Below are 20,402 nucleotides of genomic sequence, written 5' to 3'. Positions count from 1 at the left end.
AGACTTTCCCCTTAGAGATTCACTAACCTGGATATAAAAGGGATGAATAATAGTGATTGGATTGGCAATGACCAAGAAGAAGGAATGGGGGAAGAGAGGAGTAAATTAACACATTTTTTTCTCTGTACTTCTTCCTTTTGACCTCTGTCCCATTGCAGTGATGAATTATCGAGGACATTCATTGCTTTTTCATAGTTTAAGTGGAAAAAAATTTAATTCTTTTTTTTTTCCTTCTTAGGTAATCTAAATACAACATTTTTTTTTCTGTTTATACCCCCCCCTTTTTTTTTAAGTTTGTTTATTTTGAGAGAGTGAACATGAATGGGGGAGGGGCAGAGAGAGAGAAAGAGAGAGAGAGAGAGCGCGAGCGAGAAAATTCCAAGCCCGACATGGGGCTGGATCACACAAACTGTGAGATCATGACCTAAGCCAAAATCAAGAGTTAGATGCTTTAACTGACTGAGCCATACAGGTGCCCCTGCCCTTGATTTTTCTTAAAAGTGTGGGTAGAAGAAAGACAGTAAACCAGAGGAAGCAGTCATTTTTCAAAATGATGTTTATATATTTTTTAATTTTTAAATTAAAATTTAATTTATAGTATATTATAATATACTATAATATAGTATATTATATAATATAATATATATAATATATATTATATAATATAATAATATAGTATATTATAGTCTCAATTTTTTAATAATATGGAAAATTGGAAACATTTAAAATACCACCCATAATTGTAACACCTAATAACTCACCTCTCTATTAACATTTTGGTGGTTTTCTTTTTTAAAAAGTACCTTTCCTTTCTCATCCACATAGATTAGGGTACACCATTATATATAATGTATATGTATAGTATATAGTTCGCTATCCTGCTTTGTTCCCTCTTAACATTACAACAAAAGCATTTACCCGTGTTATTGTGAACTTTTTAAAACATAATTTTTGTTCAGGAAGACATACTTTTTTGTTCTGCCCAATTACTTGTTCTGCCCAATATAAGCTCGTTTTTTTGTTTGTTTGTTTGTTTTGCTTCAGGAATAGGAGGATAATCTTCAAAAAGGTGAGAGAGTTCTGTTTTGTAGTGGTTCAAGGAAGAAGAAAATTCTTGATTTGGAAGAAAAGATAGTGATAATGGAAAGTAGGAAAAGAAAGCAAACTAATCTCTAATATTCTGAAAAGAAAAGGTAGGGGTGAAGAGGCTGTTGGCCCAGACCAAGACAGTACTACTTAGGATTTAGAGAGCACTGTGCTAGATTCGTTTCGTTTCGTTTCGTTTCGTTCCGTTTCTTTTCTTTTCTTTTCTTTTCTTTTCTTTTCTTTTCTTTTCTTTTCTTTTCTTTTCTTTTCTCTTCTCTTCTCTTCTCTTCTCTCTTCTCTTCTTTTCTCTTTTCTTTTCTTTTCAAGTTTATTTTTTTAAGTAATCTCTACCCCCACTGTGGGGCTCCAGCTCATGACCGTGAGATCAGAGGCACATATTCTTCCAACTGAGCCAGCCAGGCTCCCCAGCGCTGTGCTAGTTTTTAGCTATGGGACCTTAGAGAGTTGTCTTTGTCTTGTTTAAGAAGTTTAGAGGAAACTCTCACTACCGCAACTAAAAAGTACTTTGTGATTCAAATATGGGAACTGGAAGACATTTTCTTTTACTTATTTTATTTTTTTAAATAATTTTTTTAGTGTTCGTTATTTATTTTTGAGAGAGATGGAGACAGAGCACAAGCAGGAGAGAGGCAGAGAGAGAGGGAGACATGGAATCTGAAACAGGAGCCAGGCTCTGAGAGTGCGATGGGGGGGCTCGAACCCATGAACTGGTGAGATCATGACCTGAACCAAAGTCGGACACTTAACCGACTGAGCTACCCAGGCGCCTCAAGACATTTTCTTTTAGAAACATTGATGTGATCATTTGGTGGCAATATTGCCTTGCTATGTGACCTTGGGTAAATTGCTTAATTTTATTGTGATTTAGTTTCCTCACATGTGAAATGGGGATTACGGTATCTAACTTACTTAAGGGTGTTGTGAGGATTAAATAAGTAGTATGCATAAAGTGCTTAGAACAGTGCCTAGCATATGGTAAGCATAGTAATTAGTATACAGTATTAGAATAGCATTAGTTTTCATAAATATATGAATGTAAATTGTGAGATAGACATTTGTATACTAGCCTGGGAACCAAAGTCCACTGTATAAGATTGAATCTGTATGAAAATATATGTATCTGTCCCAAGTTCAGAACTGATTTGCAAATAGACTTCTGGAATATAATATGCCCAATGGTATATTGGTAGTTAATCTCCACATAGGAAAATATAATAGTGGGACTGTTAATACTTCTCAAGGAAATAGGGGGACATCTTTTTGTCTTTTATCTTCTGCTGCCCTTATTCTCTATTCTCTTTGTAGAAGGAACATCTATTTGAAAACAAGAAAGTACTTCATTCTCCTTTTCATAAAATTTTGGTTTATAATATTTATTTACTTTCAAAAAATATCATATAACATCAACATTCTTTGAAGAAATAAATATTTCTCTAACTAGAATAATTATTCTCTGAATAGTCTAGAGATTATTCATTAACCTCTTTTGATAAAAACACCTTTTAAATGGTAGCAGTAACAGAAATACATTTTAAAACGTCCTTTGTTTCATTGATATTTTTATGTTGCTAAGAATTTTGTTCTCCCATTTTCTTTCTTAGATTGATTTTGGGGAAGTTCTTTTTATTTAAGAATGTCTATTTTTTGGGGGTGCCTGGGTGGCTCGGTTGGTTAAGTGTCCACCTCGGCTCAGGTCATGATCTCATAGTTCGTGAGTTCGAGCCCCGCGTCGGGCTCTGTGCTGGCAGCTCAGAGCCTGGAGCCTACTTCAGCTTCTGTGTCTCCCTCTCTCTCTGTCCCATCCCCACACATGCTCTGTCTCTGTCTTAAAAATAAATAAAACATTAAAAATTTTTTGAAAAAAAGAATGTCTATTTTTAAAAATTTTTTAAATTTGTTTTTTAATTTTAAATGTTTTTATTTATTTTTGAGACAGACAGCGTGAGTGGGGGAGGGGCAGAGAGCTAGGGAGACACAGAATCCGAAGCAGGTTCCGAGCTCTAAGCTATCAGCATGGAGTCCAGTGTGGGGCTTGAACTCATGACCTTGAGATCAAGAGTTACATGCTCCACCGACTGGGCTAGCCAGGTACCCCAAGAATGTCTATTTTTTGGCATTTAGTCAACTTGTTAAACAAATTATCTATCATTTTATTATTGATTTACCCTTCTGATATCTCAGAAGCTGAATCCATTGACAAAAATACAGTTGTAATAGCCATGGAAAATGCTGCCCTGTACCTCAGACTCCAAATGGTGGAGTGGGCATTTCACTCACAAATTCTCTCTGTTTTTGTGTCAGGTGTGTAAGGAGATAGCCTTATCCCAAAAAGGCAAAACCCAACACATATTATCTGTTTTTATAGTTTCTTTTCCTTCCTTTTTAGGAATTGATGACTTTGTTTTCAATAGAGTATTAAGAGGTCCTCCTAAGATCACCAACAGTCTTATTAGGGATTATGGAAAGCCATTTTAGAACAAGAAAGAAAAGAATAATTGCGGGGCGCCTGGGTGGCTCAGTTGGTTGAGCGTTTGGCTTCGGCTCAGGTCATGATCTCATGGTTTGTGAGTTCGAGCCCTGCATCGGGCTCTGTGCTGGCAGCTCAGAGCCTGGAGCCTGTCTTCAGATTCTGTGTCTCCCTCTCTCTCTGCTCCTCCCCTGCTCGTGTGCTATCTCTCTCTCTCAAAAATAAATAAACATTAAAAAAAAATTTTTTAAAAAAGAATAATTGCTAAGGGACTTTGTGGGGGAGGAGAATTCACTTAGAAGAGAGGTGGCTGAGGCACCTGGGTGGCTCATTCAGTTAAGCATCTGACTTTGGCTCAGGTCATAATCTTGTGGTTCATAAGTTCAAGCCTTGCATCAGGCTCTGCCCTAACAGTGCAGAATCTGCTTGGGGCTCGCTCGCTCTCTCTCTCTCTCTCTCTGCCCTTACCCCACTTGTGTGTGCTCCTTCCTCTCTCTCTCTCTCTCTCTTTCTCAAAATAAATAAAACTGGGGCACCTGAGTGACTTAGTTGGTTAATTATCTGACTTTGGCTTGGGTCATGATGTCATGGTTCATGGGTTCGAGCCCAATGTCTGGCTCTGCTGTCAGTGTGGAACCTGCTTTGGATCCTCTGTCTCCCTCTCTCTGCCCCTCCCCCCACTCAAAAATAAATAAACATTAAGAACATGAATAAAACTTAAAAAAGGTGACTGCCAGGTGTGGGAAGAAGTAGAATTGAGAGTGAAAGTTAGGGTGCTAAAATTGTGGAAATAAATCTCTCTCCACTACTGGTTTGCTCTGAATAGACTTTTCAGATTTCTTGTTAAGTACAAGAAATCTTTGACTCATTGCCTTAAAAAAGTATATTCAAGATGGATGTGTTTTATCTGTAATATGTGGCTTTCTTTAACATGAATTTGAGATGTATAAGTGACCAGGTGTTTTAATGTGCCAATTCAGAGGTTCTCTTCTTCCTTTTTTTTTTTTTTTTTTGCCAATTTTTTAAAAATTTTATTTATTTTTGAGAGAGAGAGAGAGAGAGACAGAGCACAAGTGGGGGAGGGGCAGAGAAAGACGGAGACACAGAACCCGAAGCAGGCTCCAACACAGAGCCCGACACAGGGCTCAAACTCACGGACTGTGAGATCATGACCTGAGCCGAAGTCAGATGCTTAACCAACTGAGCCACCCAGGCATCCCAGTTTTTCTAATTTTTTAAAAATGTTTACTTGAGACAGAGAGAGTGAGTGAGCAAGCATGAGCAGGGGAGGGGCAAAGAGAGGGAGAGAAAGAATCCTAAGCCAGCTCCGCACTCACAGTGTAAGCACGGTGCAGTGCTCGAACCCACAAACTGTGGGATCATGACCTGAGCCGAAATCGAGAGTTAGACACATAACCTACTGAGGCACCCAGGCTTCTCTGGAGGATTTCTTCTAATTTAATTAGGTTGGGACAGTTTTTCCTCCTTTCTGTATGTGTAGTTCTAGAACATGTTTAAAATTTCTTTCTGGGGCGCCTGGGTGGCTCAGTCGGTTGGACGTCTGACTTCGGCTCAGGTCATGATCTCGCGGTCTGTGAGTTCGAGCCCCATGTCGGGCTCTGTGCTGACAGCTCACAGCCTGGAGCCTGTTTCGGATTCTGTGTCTCCCTCTCTCTCTGACCTTCCCCCGTTCATGCTCTGTCTCTGTCTCAAAAATGAATAAATGTTAAAATAAATAAATAAATATAAAATTTCTTTCTAAAAATAATTGTTCTTCGTGTAGTATTTTAAAATATTATTTTAGACATTTATATTATGAAAACTTTAGAAGCCAAGAGATGAAATAATAACCTTAATTCTATGAAGGTGGATCCCTTTCAGGCCATTTTTCATTTTTGACATTACTTAAGCTGTAGTGAATATATTTATACTTGTATCTTTTCCACAGTTTTAAAAAGATTGACTTGGAATAAATACTTTCATTAGACTGCATTCCCAGAAATGGAGTTAAAAGATCCTTTTCAACTTACAATGGGATTACATTCTGATAAACCCATTATAAGTTGAAAATAACCTACTTTAAACAAGCTCTGAACACTTAACATTAGCCTACAGTTGGGCAAAATCCTCTAACTCAAGGCCCATTGTATCATAAGGTGTTGACTGTCTTATGTAATTTATTGAATACTGTACTGAAAGTAAAAACAATGGTTGTATAGTGTATTGGTTGTTTACCTTTGTGATTTAGTGTTTACCTTTGTGAAAGTAAAAACAATGGTTGTATAGTGTATTGGTTGTTTACCTTTGTGATTTATTGAATACTGTACTGAAAGTAAAAACAATGGTTGTATAATGTATTGGTTGTTTACCTTGCAAGTCCCACATCATGCTCCATGCTGACAGCTCAGGACCTGCTTGGGACTCTCTCTTTCTCCCTCTCTGTTCCTCTTCCTCCCCCGCTTGTGCTCTTTCTCTCTCTCAAATTAAATAAATAAACATCAAAAAATTTTTTAAAAATTCCAAGTATAGTTTCTGCTGAATGCATATCGCTTTTGCATCTTGGTAAATTTGAAAAATCATAAGTTTAACTATCTTAAGTCAGCGACCACCTGTACTTAGCTGAAACTGTTTTATGGTTCTTTCTAAATACATATTGTCAAAACGAAAAAATATCAGTACATTAATTTTTTCTTCTTATTACCAAAGGTAAATATTTTTTTATACTTGTGTATTTTCAATATTTTTAGTCTCTGAAGTGCCTATTTTCTCTTTTCTATGGAATTTGCACATATAGGTGATATGACAAAACCTGGAGTTGATGCTAGTAACTTGTTAGTTTTAATTTTTTATCTTTATATTTTTAGTAGAAAATTTAGTATCATTTAATTTCAGAATAGTAGAAAATAGTTCAAAATAGTAGAAAATTTATATGGGCACATTCTTTATAGTTGTATCTTGTATGCTATAGGTCTGAGGACCTGGAAATGTTAAATTTTTTTTCTGATGATTTTTTTTCTAGATTGAAGAAGGTATTGTTGTAATGGAAGATGATTCTCCAGTGGAAGCTGTGAGCACACCTAATACTCCCCGAAACCTTGCTGCATGGAAAATTAGCATTCCATATGTAGACTTTTTTGAAGATCCCTCCTCTGAAAGGAAGGAGAAGAAGGAGAGAATACCTGTGTTTTGTATTGATGTTGAAAGAAATGATAGAAGAGCAGGTAGGAAGTTCTCTGAATACATTTCTCAAAAGGTGCCAGTTAGTCTATTTATCAGGAATGATAAACATTTTGCCATTTCTAACTATTGAGTATGACTGCATGTCCAAAAGATAAGTGTCTGGGGGCGCCTGGTTGGTTCAGTTGGTTGAGCATTCGTCTTTGGCTCAGGTCATGATCTCACGGTTCATGGGTTTCAAGCCCTGCATCTGCTGTCAGTGCAGAGCCTGCTTGGGATCTTCTGTCTTCTTCTTTCTCTGCCTCTCCTCCTCTCTCTCTCTCAAAAATAAGCAAACATTCAAAAGATAAGTGTCCGAACAGAAAATTGAATGAAAACAGGCTTTTCTAGGTTATCTCTAGTACCACTTAACTAATTAGTTTGTTCAGCCAATGCATATGCCACCTGTGAGACACCTGACAATGCAGCAGGGCATTTTATGTAATGTTCTTTTAATGGTTTTGCTACCATCATTAGCCATTATACTTATTATTAGTAACCCACATAGCACTATATCAGGTATTATACCAATTTCATTAAGACAGCATTTCTCCTCCTCCATTGTTGTGGGCTAATTAGAATTTATAAAAATGTGATAAAACACAATGTGAGAAGTTTTCATCATGTTTTCCTATCTTCTTTTGGTTGTTTCAGGTGTGGACTAATAGATATAGGTGTAAATAGTATCCATGAGGAGATAACAGACACCACCCTGGCTTTTGCCCAAGAAGTAGGGCATTCAGTGTAAACAAAAGCACATCAAACTTGTGCACATTTTGGGAATGATGAACAGAAAGATAAAATTGAGCTCAGGAAGAGGGAACTGTTTGTGGTGAAAGAAGGAAAGAAAATGGCAGTGTTAGGAAATGGTTTTGAGAGAGGACTGATGAAGTATTACAGCATGAAGGTCAGTGCTAATAATTCCCCTTATTTGTTTTTCTTTTTTTTTTATTTAAAAATATTTATTTGTTCTTTTAAAAAAAACTTTTTAATGTTTATTTATTTTGAGAGAGAGATACAGACAGACAGAGTGTGAGCAGGGGAGGGACAGAGAGAGGAGACACAGAATCCGAAGGACGCTACAGGCTCTGAGCTGTTAGCACAGAGCCCGATGTGGGGTGTGAACCCACAAACCACAAGATCATGACCTGAGCTGTAGTTGGACGCTTAACCAATTGAGCCACCTAGGCGCCCCTATTTATTTGTTCTTGACAGAGAGAGAGAGATGGGGGGAGAGGGGCAAAGAAAGAAGAAGAGAGAGAATCCCAAGCAGCCTCCATACTCAGTGCTGAGCCTGACACGGGGCTTAATCCCATGATCCTGAGATCATGACTTGAGCCAAAATCAAGAGTCAGATGCTAAACTGACTGAGCCACCCCAGCGCCCCAATTATTTTTATTCTAAGCAACTTAAGGCACAGTGAGGTTATTTGTTCTAGTTCACTTAATAAATGGGGAAGCTGGGATTGGAATAGGCAGTCTGACTCAACTCATTCTGTAAACCATTACTTTGTGCTATTCAGTTTGGTAGCCACTAGCCTCATGTACCAGTTAAAATTAAGTTATATTAAAATTTTAGTTCCTTACTTACAATAGTCACATTTCAAGTGATCAATAACTACATGTGGCTAATATCTACTATATTAATGCAGATAATAAAGAACATTTCAGAATTGCAGACAGTTCTGTTTGATAGTGCTGTTCTATACTGTATTAGATCAGGACAATTGGTAAATATTTGAGGGACCCAAAATTGATTACAAGTTTTTATGAAATACATAATTTATTTCTGTGACACTTAAAAATCATGACTGTATAATTGTTTTAAATTTCTGTCAGCTCTATGATTCTTTTCTAGAAAAATGTGTTTTGAGATAACTTCATAAATAGGTGAAGTTTATCAGTCCCTTAAGAAATTTAAAATTAAGATATGGGATAAAATATGTTAATAATGTGATGTTAAGAAATAATAAATCATTAAGACTGGAAGAATTTCTAATAGTAGTTTATAAAATTATTTATTACTGTGTATCCATTCAATTTACAGTTGGGCATGAGCCTGAACATTGGTCTGTCTATAGAAGATATCTTGAATTCTATGTACTTGAATCAAAACTAACAGAGTTTCATGGTATGTTGTCCTTTTTGTATAAAACATTACATTTTAGTATTAGCTTTCTTGAAGAAGCTGTTGAACTAGATTCATTTTTTTATTTTAAGTAATTATGCAAGGAAGTGTAATACTTAACACTTATGTACACTGCTGTTAATATAGGAATGTACTGTTTTTATCTTATTTCTGCTTATAAATATTTTTGAAGTTTTTACAGTATACATGTATTACTTATTAATTTTTTAAAAAATATTTATGAGAGAGAGAGGGAAAGAGAGAGCACGAGCGGGAGAGGGGCAGGGAGCGAGGGAGACAGAATCCAAAGCAGGCTCCAGACTCTGAGCTGTCAGCAGAAAACCCAACACAGGGGGCTTGAACTCACGAACTGCAAGATCATGACCTGAGCTAAAGTTGGACACTTAACTGATTGAGCCACCCAGGCACCTCAATAATATTAAAATTTAAAAGATAGCTATTGTTTAATTGTATTGTAGAAAAGTTTCTCTCTCCAGTTTAATTTTTGTTTATTTCCATGTGGCAGAGAATTTAAACCAGACATTTTAGAGTTGCTCTGTTCTTTTACTACCATCTTTCTTGATAAACATGTTTGCTCTGAATCATGACAAATGTTTTGATTTAGCTCTTAGATTTAGATATGAAGACAAAACTTGTAATATTTCTTTTAAGGTTAGATCAATCAGAAAAGGGGAGCACTTTCCTTTTTTTAGTTATTCTCTTCACCTCTCAGTCTGTCTTATCTATTTTAGTTAATATCAAGGATGTAGTTATAAAGTATTTCCAGTCATTTTGTATGTAGATTGGTGAGTTCTATTTGTGTATTCTGAATCTTTTTCTTTTAGACCAGCTTTGTGGAGTGTCCCTGATCCAAATTCAGGTTGGTTCTCTATTGAAGACAGGAACCTTTTTTACCCTTCTTTACTAAGTGCTCTAAGTAAAACACTTGATAAAGAGACTACAGGAAGGTAAAAAAAAAATACAAGGTCCCATTCCAATCTTTTTGCTTAGATTTTGAATTTGTACTTGTCTTTAAATGGTTTTCTCTTGGAGCGCCTGAGTGGCTCACTCGATTGAGCGTCTGATCCTTGATTTTGGCTCAGGTCATGATCCCAGGATCGTGGGGTTGAGTCCTGCATCGGGCTCTACACAATTAAGATTCTCTTCTCTCTCTTCCTCTGCCCCCCTCCGCTTGCTCTCTCCTAGATAGATAGATAGATAGATAGATAGATAGATAGATAGATAAATGAATAAATTTAAAAAATGGTTTTTCTTTTTCTCTGCCAGTCTTGTGCAATGTCATTCTTGTCTCGTTCTTTCTCTGAGAAATTTTCCTTTGGGTTTAGAATTGAGAGAAGATAATTTATTCTATACTTTAAAGTCCTGGATCAACCTAAGTTGATTGGATTCCCAACAATATTTTTCTTTTTTGGTATTTAAATTTCCGGTCAGCCCTATTTGAGAAAGCATGTCCATGTTTTTTTTTTTTTTTTTTTTTTTTTTTTAACATTTATTCATTTTTGAGAGACAGAGACACAGTAAGAGGGGGCAGGGCAGAGAGAGAGGGAGACAGAATCTGAAGCAGGCTCTAGGCTCTGAGCTGTTAGCACAGAGCCCAACGCGGGGCTCTAACCCATGAAGCATGAGATCACGACCTGAGCCGAAGTCAGATGCCCAATCAACTGAGCCACCCAGGTGCCCTGAATGTCCATGGTTTTTAAATTTTGTTTTTTTAAGTTTGTATAGTATTAGCAGAATGCTACCTTTTCTCCCATGATAGAGTAGGTATTTCTTTGTAAGATTTTGTTGAATAGAATCCCACCAACTTCAAGATAATCTCATGATAAGTTTTTGAAGCTTTTTTACTAGTATCGAAGGCTAAATAAGTCTTTGTCAGTGAAGAGTTGGTGAAATTTTGTATATCTGTATATTCAGGTTCTTTGGTTTGGACTTCTGAAGTGAAGCTCATGGATTTTGTCAAGATTACTTAAAAGATAATGCCACATCTCTGTAAGAGCATTGTGAATCTGATTTTGCCATAGTGAATTATAAATTAGGTTTTAAAGATGGTAGCAGAACATAGTAATAACTTACATATATATTAATTTCAGGCACATTTCCTGATGCCCAGCTTCCTTCCAAGAGGATCATTGGCCCCAAAAATTATGAATTCTTAAAGTCAAAGAGAGAAGAATTTCAGGAATATCTACAGGTATAGTAGTAACTTAATTTAAAACATTGCTAATCCTAGCATTCTCTAATCTTTTTTTCTCTTGTATATATATATTTTACTTTATAAATACCTGTCAATGTGGACTTCTAAAATTCTTTTCTTTTTAAGTTTATTTATTTTTGAGAAAGAGACAGAGAGAGTGAGTAGGGGAGGGGCAGAGAGAGAGAGAGACAGAGGATCCCAAGCAGGCACTGCACTGCCAGTGCAGAGCCTGATGCCAGGCTTGAACCCACGAACTGTGAGATCACGATCTGAGCTGAAACCAAGAGTCAGATGCTTAACCGACTGAGCCACCCAGGGTCCCCCTGAGCTACTCAGGTGTCCGAATTTTATTTTATTTTTTAGTGTGTGCACATGGTGTTATATAAACAATGTAATTGGTATGTGTTTTCCATTGTTGATGCAGTCAATTTAAAAGTTACTTACTTGAGGGGCGCCTAGGTGGCTCAGTCAGTTAAGCATCCGACTCTTGGTGTCGGCTCAGGTTGTGAGATTGAGCCCTGCATTGGGCTCTGCACTGACAGCCAGAGCCTGCTTGGGATTCTCTCTCTTCTTCTCCCTCCATCCATCTCCTTCTTGTGGATGCTCGCTCGTGTGCTCGCTTGCTCTCTCTCAAAAAAAAAAAGTTGCTTACTTGAGACTAATATAAAATTAATGACCATCTTTCTTTAATCAAGTGCCTAAGACGAAAGAGTGGATACTTTTTACTTTTTTTGTTTTGTTAAAAACATCTTTTTTTTTAATGTTTGTTTATTTTTGAGAGAGAAGGTGTGGGGGAGGATCAGAGAGAGAGGGAGACAGAAGATCCCCAAGCAGGCTCTGTGCTGACAGCAGAGTCCGATGTGGGCCTTGAACTAATGGGCGGTGAGATCATGACCTGAGTCAAAGTCAGACGCCTAACCAACTGAGCCACCCAGATGCCCCCTAAAAAAACCTTTTCTTTATTTGGCCATGAAATTTTTTAGATTTTATTAAGTATTCAGTTAAATTCGGATGCCTCTTTGCCCAAAGTAAGTATTTTAAGTTAAAAAAATACTCAACAGTATAAAGGAATATTTACATTTTATTTCTTGTGTTTAAACTGTTGAATACTTCAGCCCAGAAAATATTCATTATATAAGTTTTTGGTGGCGTGAAAATTGAAATATGAAATATTTTATTATTATTATGTTATTAACTTTAAATTATTAATGTCTGCAAGGATATTTGAATGCAGCATATAGGAGTGTTAACCTTTGCCTTTGTTGATACCATTAACCCATTATTTCAATGGACTAAATCTTTCTAAGAATTGGAAGTACTGCATTCTAGAAGAGTATTTTCTGGTGATATGGAGCTAAAGGTTGCTGTTACTGGTATTTCATTTATACAGATTTCTGCTCATAAAGTTTTGCAACTGTTTCAAGTTACAAAACAATATTAGGTAAGACTGGGTTAATTTTGGCTTTAAAAAGTCAGTTTATCTTGTAAGAAAATAGTGTTGCAAGAAGAACAGACAACAAATTTTTCAAGTTCACATTTCTACATTTAGTTTTCTTCAAAACCCTTGTGCCAACTTCTTTTAATTATCAAGATATTGTAGTACTTGTTTTATAGTTGAGACACAGAAATAATATTAGATAATGTTTAATCTTCCTGTGTATCAGGTACTGTGCTAAATGCTTTATATAATAACATTATAAAGAAAGGAGTAGTATTATCTTCATTTTACACTTGAGGAAACTCTTAAGTAGTTTAGGAACTTTTCTAGGGATACCTCACTGGTAAATGGAAGAGAGCCAGAATTCAAATTCTTTCATGTCTGACTGTAGAGGTTGAAGTCTTATCTGCTATGTGATATATTCTTTCTACAAATGTAGTTTTGTTATTCTGAAGATAAAATAGCTTTTGAGGATTTATAATTGTTTTTTTAATCATTTTAATATAGTTTTGATCACCCTTCTGGTTACTAAGCTGTTTTTTCCCTTTTTTTTCCTTTTTCATTTAAGAAACTTCTGCAGCATCCAGAACTGAGTAATAGTCAACTTCTGGCGGATTTTCTCTCCCCCAATGGCGGGGAAACACAATTTCTTGATAAGATACTACCAGATGTAAATCTTGGTAAGTCAGTTTAAAGAGTCATGTATGAGAGGATAAACTGAGAGGTGCCTGGGTGGCTCAGTCAGTTAAGTGTTTGTTGATTTCGGTTCAGGTCATGATCTCACGGTTCATGAATTTGAGCCCTGCATCAGGCTCCATGCTGGCAGTGTGAAGCCTGCTTGGGATTGTCTCTTTCTCCCTCTCTCTCTGTCCCTTCCCCATGGGTGTGCTCTGTCTCTGTCTCTTAAAATAAATAAACATACTTAAAAATTTTTAAGAAGTGGATAAACTGAAATAATCAGCATTTTCAGATTAATGAAGGAAGAGTAGTTTATATAGTGAAACCATGTATCAAATTCTAATAGACTTATTATACACTGTTAGTAGGAATATAAATTGGAAACTAATTGGGAAAACGGTTTGGTATAGAACTGCATGACCCAGTAGTTCCTCTCTGAGATATATACTCTAGAGAATCTTATATTCATATTAAAGAATGTTCATAGCATTATTGTTTATAACCAGTCACTAAAATTGGAAATAATACAAATGTTCATCACCAATAGAGTAGACAGATAAATTGTGGTAGATTCATAAAATGAATACCTATAACATGTAGCTATTTGCAACAACATTGTTAATCTTAAAAACGTGATGATGAATGACAAGCAAGACACAGAATATATGCAGCATGGTTTCTTTTACATAAAGTTCAGTATAGACCACAGAAATAAAGGCAGGAAAAATTTGGATTGTTAAAGATAATAATGGAGGTAGGGGCACCTGGGTAGCTCATTTGGTTAAGCGTCTGACTCTTGATCTGGGCTCAGGTCATGATCTCATGGTTTGTGAGTTTGAGCCCCACATCAGGCTCTGTGCTGATAGTGCAGGGCCTGCTTGGGGATCTCTCTCCCCCGTCTCTCCCAGCCCTCCTCAGCTCTCTCTCTCAAAATAAATAAATAAACATTAAAAAAAAAAGAGATAATAATGGAGTAAAGCAATATTTCTAAATATATTTTATATAATATAATCTGAAGTATATATAGAAGTAAACAAATGAATTAAATGTTGCAAGTGGGCATTTGGCTTTCATCTGTATCTCTTCAAATTAGTACATTTGGTCAGAGCCAAAATACTTGGTATTTGTACGTGGAGGTTTTCTTATCAGGGGAAAATGGGAGAAAGTTTTATATTTGGTTATATATGATGTTTAGAAGACAGAATTGGGTAGACTTGGTTGCCAACTAGGATTGACTAAAGAAGAAGAAATGATCAGAGATGTGACCCAGATTTTCTATTTAAATATTTGGATGAATGCTGTTACTTGCTGAGATAAGGAATAAATTAAGGGTAGTTCTGAACTTGTTGAGTTTATAGAATCCAGTGAGAGGTTTTGTAAGGTAGGAGAGGCCAGGAGACAGGCAAGCAGTAGAGATTTGAGTGTTATATGAAGTCAGATTGAGCACATAATTTGACTCAGGAAGAGCATGTAGAAGAGACAGAGAAGCAAAGAGAATAAAGCTCGTCATTTAAGGAACTTGGAGAAGTCTAAGAGAGGAGTAGTTAATGGGGGTAGAAAGGAGAAATAGTCTGGTGGGAGAGGGTTAGGTGGTTTTCATGTCTTAAAATAATCTACGTTTTATTTTATTTATTTTTATTCTTAAATGTTTATTTTTGAGAGGGAGAGCACAAGCAGGGGAGGGGCAGAGAGAGGAGGACAGAGGATCCCAAGCGGGTTCTGTGCTAACAGCAGCAAGCCCGATGTGGGGCTTGAACTCAGAAACCATGAGATCATGACCTGAGCCAAAGTCAGACACTCACCTAACTGAGCCACCCAGGTGCCCCCAACAATCTCCATTTTAATTTCTTATTAATATGTGTTCTGCTATTGCCATAAGCCTACTTTTTTCTAAATTGAACTGAAAGAAATTTAAGTCGCATTTATCAATTTTGACTAATTTTTAAAGGCATTTCTAATGTTTGAGAAAATCTCAAGGTGTTTGATATTTTAAAATAAGGGAACCTGGAGATAAGACCAAGAAGAGATTTTGGCAAACAGGATTAGAATATGTATTCTTAACCTAAAATTCAGATTATAAACTATTTAACCAATTTAAATGTTGTAGCAATTCTTAAAAATTTTTTTGACTTTTGTATACTTTTAGATATCTTTATATATTCATCATTGTTTAAAATCTTTTGAAAACATTTCTTACGGAAAATTTCAAATATACACAAAAGTAGAGAATTTTGTATAATAAACTTCTCACGCTATTGCAACAGTTATCAACACTTGCCTTGTTCAGTCCTTCCTGCACCGCCCCCCCCTCCCCAACACTACTGGATTATTTTAAAGTAAATCCCCAGTGGTTCCTGAGCCCCGCATCCGGCTCCCTGCTGTCATCACAGAGCCCACTTCAGATCCTCTGTCCCCTTGTCTCTCTGCCCCTCCCCCTCTTGCTCACGCACATGTGTGTGCTCTCTCTCTCTCTCTCAAAATAAACATTAAAAAAAAAAAGAATACCATATTTATTGTAAATTTCTGTTGAGTGTGAAATAGTAAGTTATATTTTTTATTGTTTTACTTTTTTTACTTGGCTTTTGAGTATTTAAAATTACCTAGTGAAAAAAAAAATTAGTGAAGTATTCATGTGAGCAGTTATGCAGTATGCTTTCATAAAATTAATATTTTACTTTTAATTGCAGGTAAAATTATAAAGTCTGTTCCTGGAAAACTAATGAAAGAGGTGAATAACTGATTTATGTATATTCTGTAACATGATAGTTATAACCGTATTTAAATATCAGTGAATTTTAATGCATTATATGATTATTAAAAATCATAATCTTGATTTTTTATTTTCATACCATGATTTCTATGTCACAACAGAAAGGCCAGCATTTGGAACCTTTCATCATGAATTTCATTAATTCTTGTGAATCTCCAAAGCCTAAACCAAGTAAACCGGAACTGACCATTCTCAGCCCTACTTCAGAAAACAACAAGAAGGTACTGCATATTTATTGTTTGACAGAGTCATAAGGTTTGAAATTACCCTACTTGGAACAGCTTTTCCATTGTAGGGAGAATCATGTGTTAATGAAATGAATGGGACTTATTTCCTTTATATGGAAATCAGTTGTACAGTATAAGGAGGGTATTTTATGTAGTTGCTTGCATCTTTGCTTTAACAGGTAAATTTTTCTTTATATAATTGCATTGGCAAATTTCTAACATTTACGTATTTGGGGAATTTTTTATTTTAAGTTTATTCTTTATTTTGAGAAAGGGAGAAAGAGAGTGAGGAAGGGACAGAGAGGGAGGGAGAGAGAGGATCCCAAGCAGGCTCCACACCGTCAGTGCAGAGCCTGATATGGGGCTTAAACGTATGAAGCATGAGATCATGACCTGAGCTGAAGTCCAACGCTTAACCAACAGAGCCACCCAGGCGCCCCTTGGGGGATTTTTTAAGGTGGTTTTCTTAGGTTGTAAACCACCAACTTCTAATACTCATGAAGTAAATTGATACAATGTAGTCATGTTGATTTGATGCTTATTTTATCTAATCTTAATGGCTTATATAATATTTAATCCATTAAGCAAGTATTTTAACCTGTGCCAACACTGGAATATAAAGATATATTTCCTGTCCACAGGAAGCTCAGTTTAGTGCCAGAATAGTGCTCAGCATGAGGAGCTGTGTGAGCTCGAAGGACAGCCTTCCCCCTTTACCCCCAAAACTCACTTTTTTGTTATTACTATAAAAGGTGTCTTTAATATTTTTTTCATTTTATCGCTTTCATTTGATAAATACAGTTAATTTTTATGTATTGATTTTTTAAATTCAGTAACTTTGCTAGACTTGTACTAATTTCAGTAATATATCTATTAATTCTTTAATACACATTATCTGCAAATGGTGGTTTTGTTTCATTCATGGCTAGGACCTGTTGTACAAACAGAATCATTTCAGTATTTCACCATTAAATAATGTATAGTGTAGCTTTTTTCATAGATATTCTTTATAAGGTTAAGGAAGTTTGCACCATCTTTATGGGTGGAGTTGGTCTATACTGGAATGAATTATGCTTGCAAACCAAGGTTTTTACTGTAATTTTTCTTTCTCATTCTATCCTTGCCAATTTTTTAAAAAAACTTATTTATTTATCTTGAGAGAAAGAGCACAAGCAGGGGAGCAGCAGACAGAGAGGGAGGGAGAGAGGATCTCAAGCAGGTTGCATGTTCAGTACAGAGCTGGATGCAGGACTTGAACTCACAAACCATGAGATTATGACCTGGGCCGAAATCAAGAGTCGGACACTTAACTGACTGAGCCACGCAGGTGCCCCAATCCTTTTCAGGTTTTGGTATTAAAGTTATATTAACCTTTTTCTGTTTGCTGGTAAAATTATAATTGGAATTATTAGTTCTTTAAATAATTTATATGATTGGTTGTTAAAGTCCTCTAAGCCTCAAGTTTTGTTTATAGGAAGGTTTTCTTTAAAAACCAACTTAATTTCGGGACGCTTAGGTGGCTGAGTCGAGTGTCCAACTTTGGCTCAGGTCATGATCTCATGGTTCGTGAGTTCGAGTCCTGAATTGAGCTCTCTACTGTCAGCTCGGAGTCAGAGCAGAACCTACTTCAGATTCTCTGTCCCCTCTCGCCCTGCACCTTCCCTGCTCATTCTCTCTCAAAAATAAATAAACATTAAAACAAACAATTTCTTTAGTGATTATAGTATTCTTCAGATTTGTTTTGTGAGTCCATTTTGATAGGTTATATTTTTCTTTAAAAAAATTTTTTTTTAACGTTTATTTATTTTTGAGATAGAGACAGAGCATGAACAGGGGAGGGGCAGAGAGAGAGGGAGACACAGAATCTGAAACCGGCTCCAGGCTCTGAGCTGTCAGCACAGAGCCTGACTCGGGGCTCTAACTCACGGACTGTGAAATCATGACCTGAGCTGAAGCCGGCCGCTTAACTGACTGAGCCACCCAGGCGCCCCCGATAGGTTATATTTTTCAACGCATTTTTTATTCAATCTAAATTTGAAAATTTTTTGTCCTGAAGTTGTCAATAATGTCCTTTTAATTTTTTCTAACATCTGTAGTTATATCCCCTTTTATTTTTTATATTATTTGTGTCATTTTATTTTTTATTTTTTTGATCAATCTTGCCAAAGATTTTGTCCTTTTAATCTCTTGGCTTTGTTGATCTTTTCTAGCATACTTTTAGTTCCTTTATTTCTGCTGTTTAATTATTGTTATTATCAAGAATAGACTTTTTTTGCATAGTTGGGAGTAAGTAGGGCTGAGATTTCGTTGCATTTCATCATTTTTACTATAAGAAGTTTTTTTTTTTTTTTTTTTTTTTTGGGACAGAGAGAGACAGAGCATGAACGGGGGAGGGGCAGAGAGAGAGGGAGACACAGAATCGGAAACAGGCTCCAGGCTCCGAGCCATCAGCCCAGAGCCTGACGCGGGGCTCGAACTCACGGACCGCGAGATCGTGACCTGGCTGAAGTCGGACGCTTAACCGACTGCGCCACCCAGGCGCCCCTACTATAAGAAGTTTTTTGCATCTTTTTTTTTTTTTTCACATTTTCAGACTATGACTGTTACTGTCAAACTGGTTAAAGCTCAATGTTCACCTCTAAACACCCTTTAATTAACTAGTGAATTATCTTTAAGTCATGTTAGTTTTAAAATTAGCTGTCATTAATATATTTATACATCTTTATATGTTTATTTGCTCATTTTAGTATAAAAAAGCAAAGGGGTTCTTCCTATGGGTAATTATCTGTTTTGTCTTAAATGAATGGAGACTTTTGTGTACTACTTTGGGGAGAATGTATTTTTTAATTCAATTTTGGATATAAATGTGGAATTTTGGAGACAGAGCTTCACCTATCTAATGCTCTGTTTTGATTAAAAAAGGTTTAAATGCCTGTGTTCTGTTGTCACTTTAGCCTTAGTGTTTGTTTATTAGCAGGTGTAATAAACTATGCATCTCTTTACTATTTCAATTTTTACTTCAGCTTTTCAGTGATCTATTTAAGAATAATGCAAACCGTGCTGAGAATACAGAAAGAAAGCAAAATCAGAATTATTTTATGGAGATGATGACTGTAGAAGGAGTCTATGATTACCTGATGTATGTAGGTAAGGTCTGTCTGGTTATATTAAAACCTATTTTTCATTCATGTGTCCTGTATCTTCTGTGATACAAATTAATGCTCTTCACTATTGCCCCATTGTAACTTCTTTTTAAATTGAATATACTTCTTTTATTAGAATTTGATACAAATGGTCCTGAACATATTAAAGTTACTAGTGTTTACAAATAAAATATTACCATTTTTGTGTTTTCACATTGGAGAATGTTTGAAATACCTGTTTATCTTAACCAAATAATCCATATGATCCCTCTCAGGACGGGTGGTTTTCCAAGTTCCTGACTGGCTTCATCATCTCTTAATGGGAACTCGAATCCTGTTTAAAAATACCTTGGAAATGTATACTGACTACTATCTTCATTGTAAACTAGAACAACTATTTCAGGAGCACCGTTTGGTCTCACTTATAACACTTCTCAGAGGTATTTTCTCATGTGTTTGTTTCAGGTCTTGTGTACTGTTGTGTCTTTTTTTCATTGGTTTATTGGTATTTCTGCTATGAAGAAGTACTTCGTGTATAATAGGTGAAAATATTTCTTTTTGTTTCGTTTTAGATGCTGTATTCTGTGAAAACACTGAACCTCGTTCTCTCCAAGATAAGCAAAAACGAGCAAAACAGACTTTTGAAGAAATGATGAATTACATTCCAGGTGTAATATCTAAATAGTAAATACAGATTAGCACCCCTTTGAGATCACGATGTGTAGTAATTATTGAGGCCAATTTTTATTTTGAGTTTTCATTTTAGTAATAGTTACTAAGGACAAAGTAAAATTAACTCATTAGTTAAATAAAATTTGGTTTTTATGATATAAGCACAGTGAAATTTAAGACAGGCTTTTTCTACTTATGCAACAGCCAGATTTTTTTAGCAACAACTTATAATCAGACTGATCAAAGTGATCTGTTTGTGGGACAGTTGGAATCCTGCTGCCCACTCTACAATGAGAAGAGCTTCACTCGTGTTTATGAGTAAAAGGTCAGAATTCATTCATT

The 20,402-nt window shown here is 36.0% G+C and overlaps 1 protein-coding gene across 7 annotated transcripts in view; it reads left to right on the top strand.

Annotated features, from left to right (window-relative positions):
- SNX14 (sorting nexin 14) overlaps nucleotides 1–20,402 on the top strand; it is an 85,096-nt gene that overhangs the window by 53,366 nt on the left and 11,328 nt on the right. For all 7 annotated transcript variants that reach the window (XM_078447122.2, XM_060616098.2, XM_060616096.2 and 4 more), the window contains 9 exons: nucleotides 6,594–6,795; nucleotides 8,837–8,920; nucleotides 11,029–11,129; nucleotides 13,139–13,250; nucleotides 15,936–15,976; nucleotides 16,120–16,239; nucleotides 19,269–19,392; nucleotides 19,664–19,828; nucleotides 19,961–20,056. In XM_078447122.2, the coding sequence (XP_078303248.1) occupies nucleotides 6,594–6,795; nucleotides 8,837–8,920; nucleotides 11,029–11,129; nucleotides 13,139–13,250; nucleotides 15,936–15,976; nucleotides 16,120–16,239; nucleotides 19,269–19,392; nucleotides 19,664–19,828; nucleotides 19,961–20,056 (1,045 nt within the window). The remainder of the gene's footprint in view (nucleotides 1–6,593; nucleotides 6,796–8,836; nucleotides 8,921–11,028; nucleotides 11,130–13,138; nucleotides 13,251–15,935; nucleotides 15,977–16,119; nucleotides 16,240–19,268; nucleotides 19,393–19,663; nucleotides 19,829–19,960; nucleotides 20,057–20,402) is intronic.

Source organism: Panthera onca, chromosome B2 (genome assembly GCF_046562875.1).
Source record: "Panthera onca isolate mPanOnc1 chromosome B2, mPanOnc1 haplotype 2, whole genome shotgun sequence".
NCBI classification, from domain to species: domain Eukaryota; kingdom Metazoa; phylum Chordata; class Mammalia; order Carnivora; family Felidae; genus Panthera; species Panthera onca.
The sequence above is the reverse complement of the archived record's forward strand: the minus strand, read 5'-3'. Positions and strand labels throughout refer to the sequence as shown.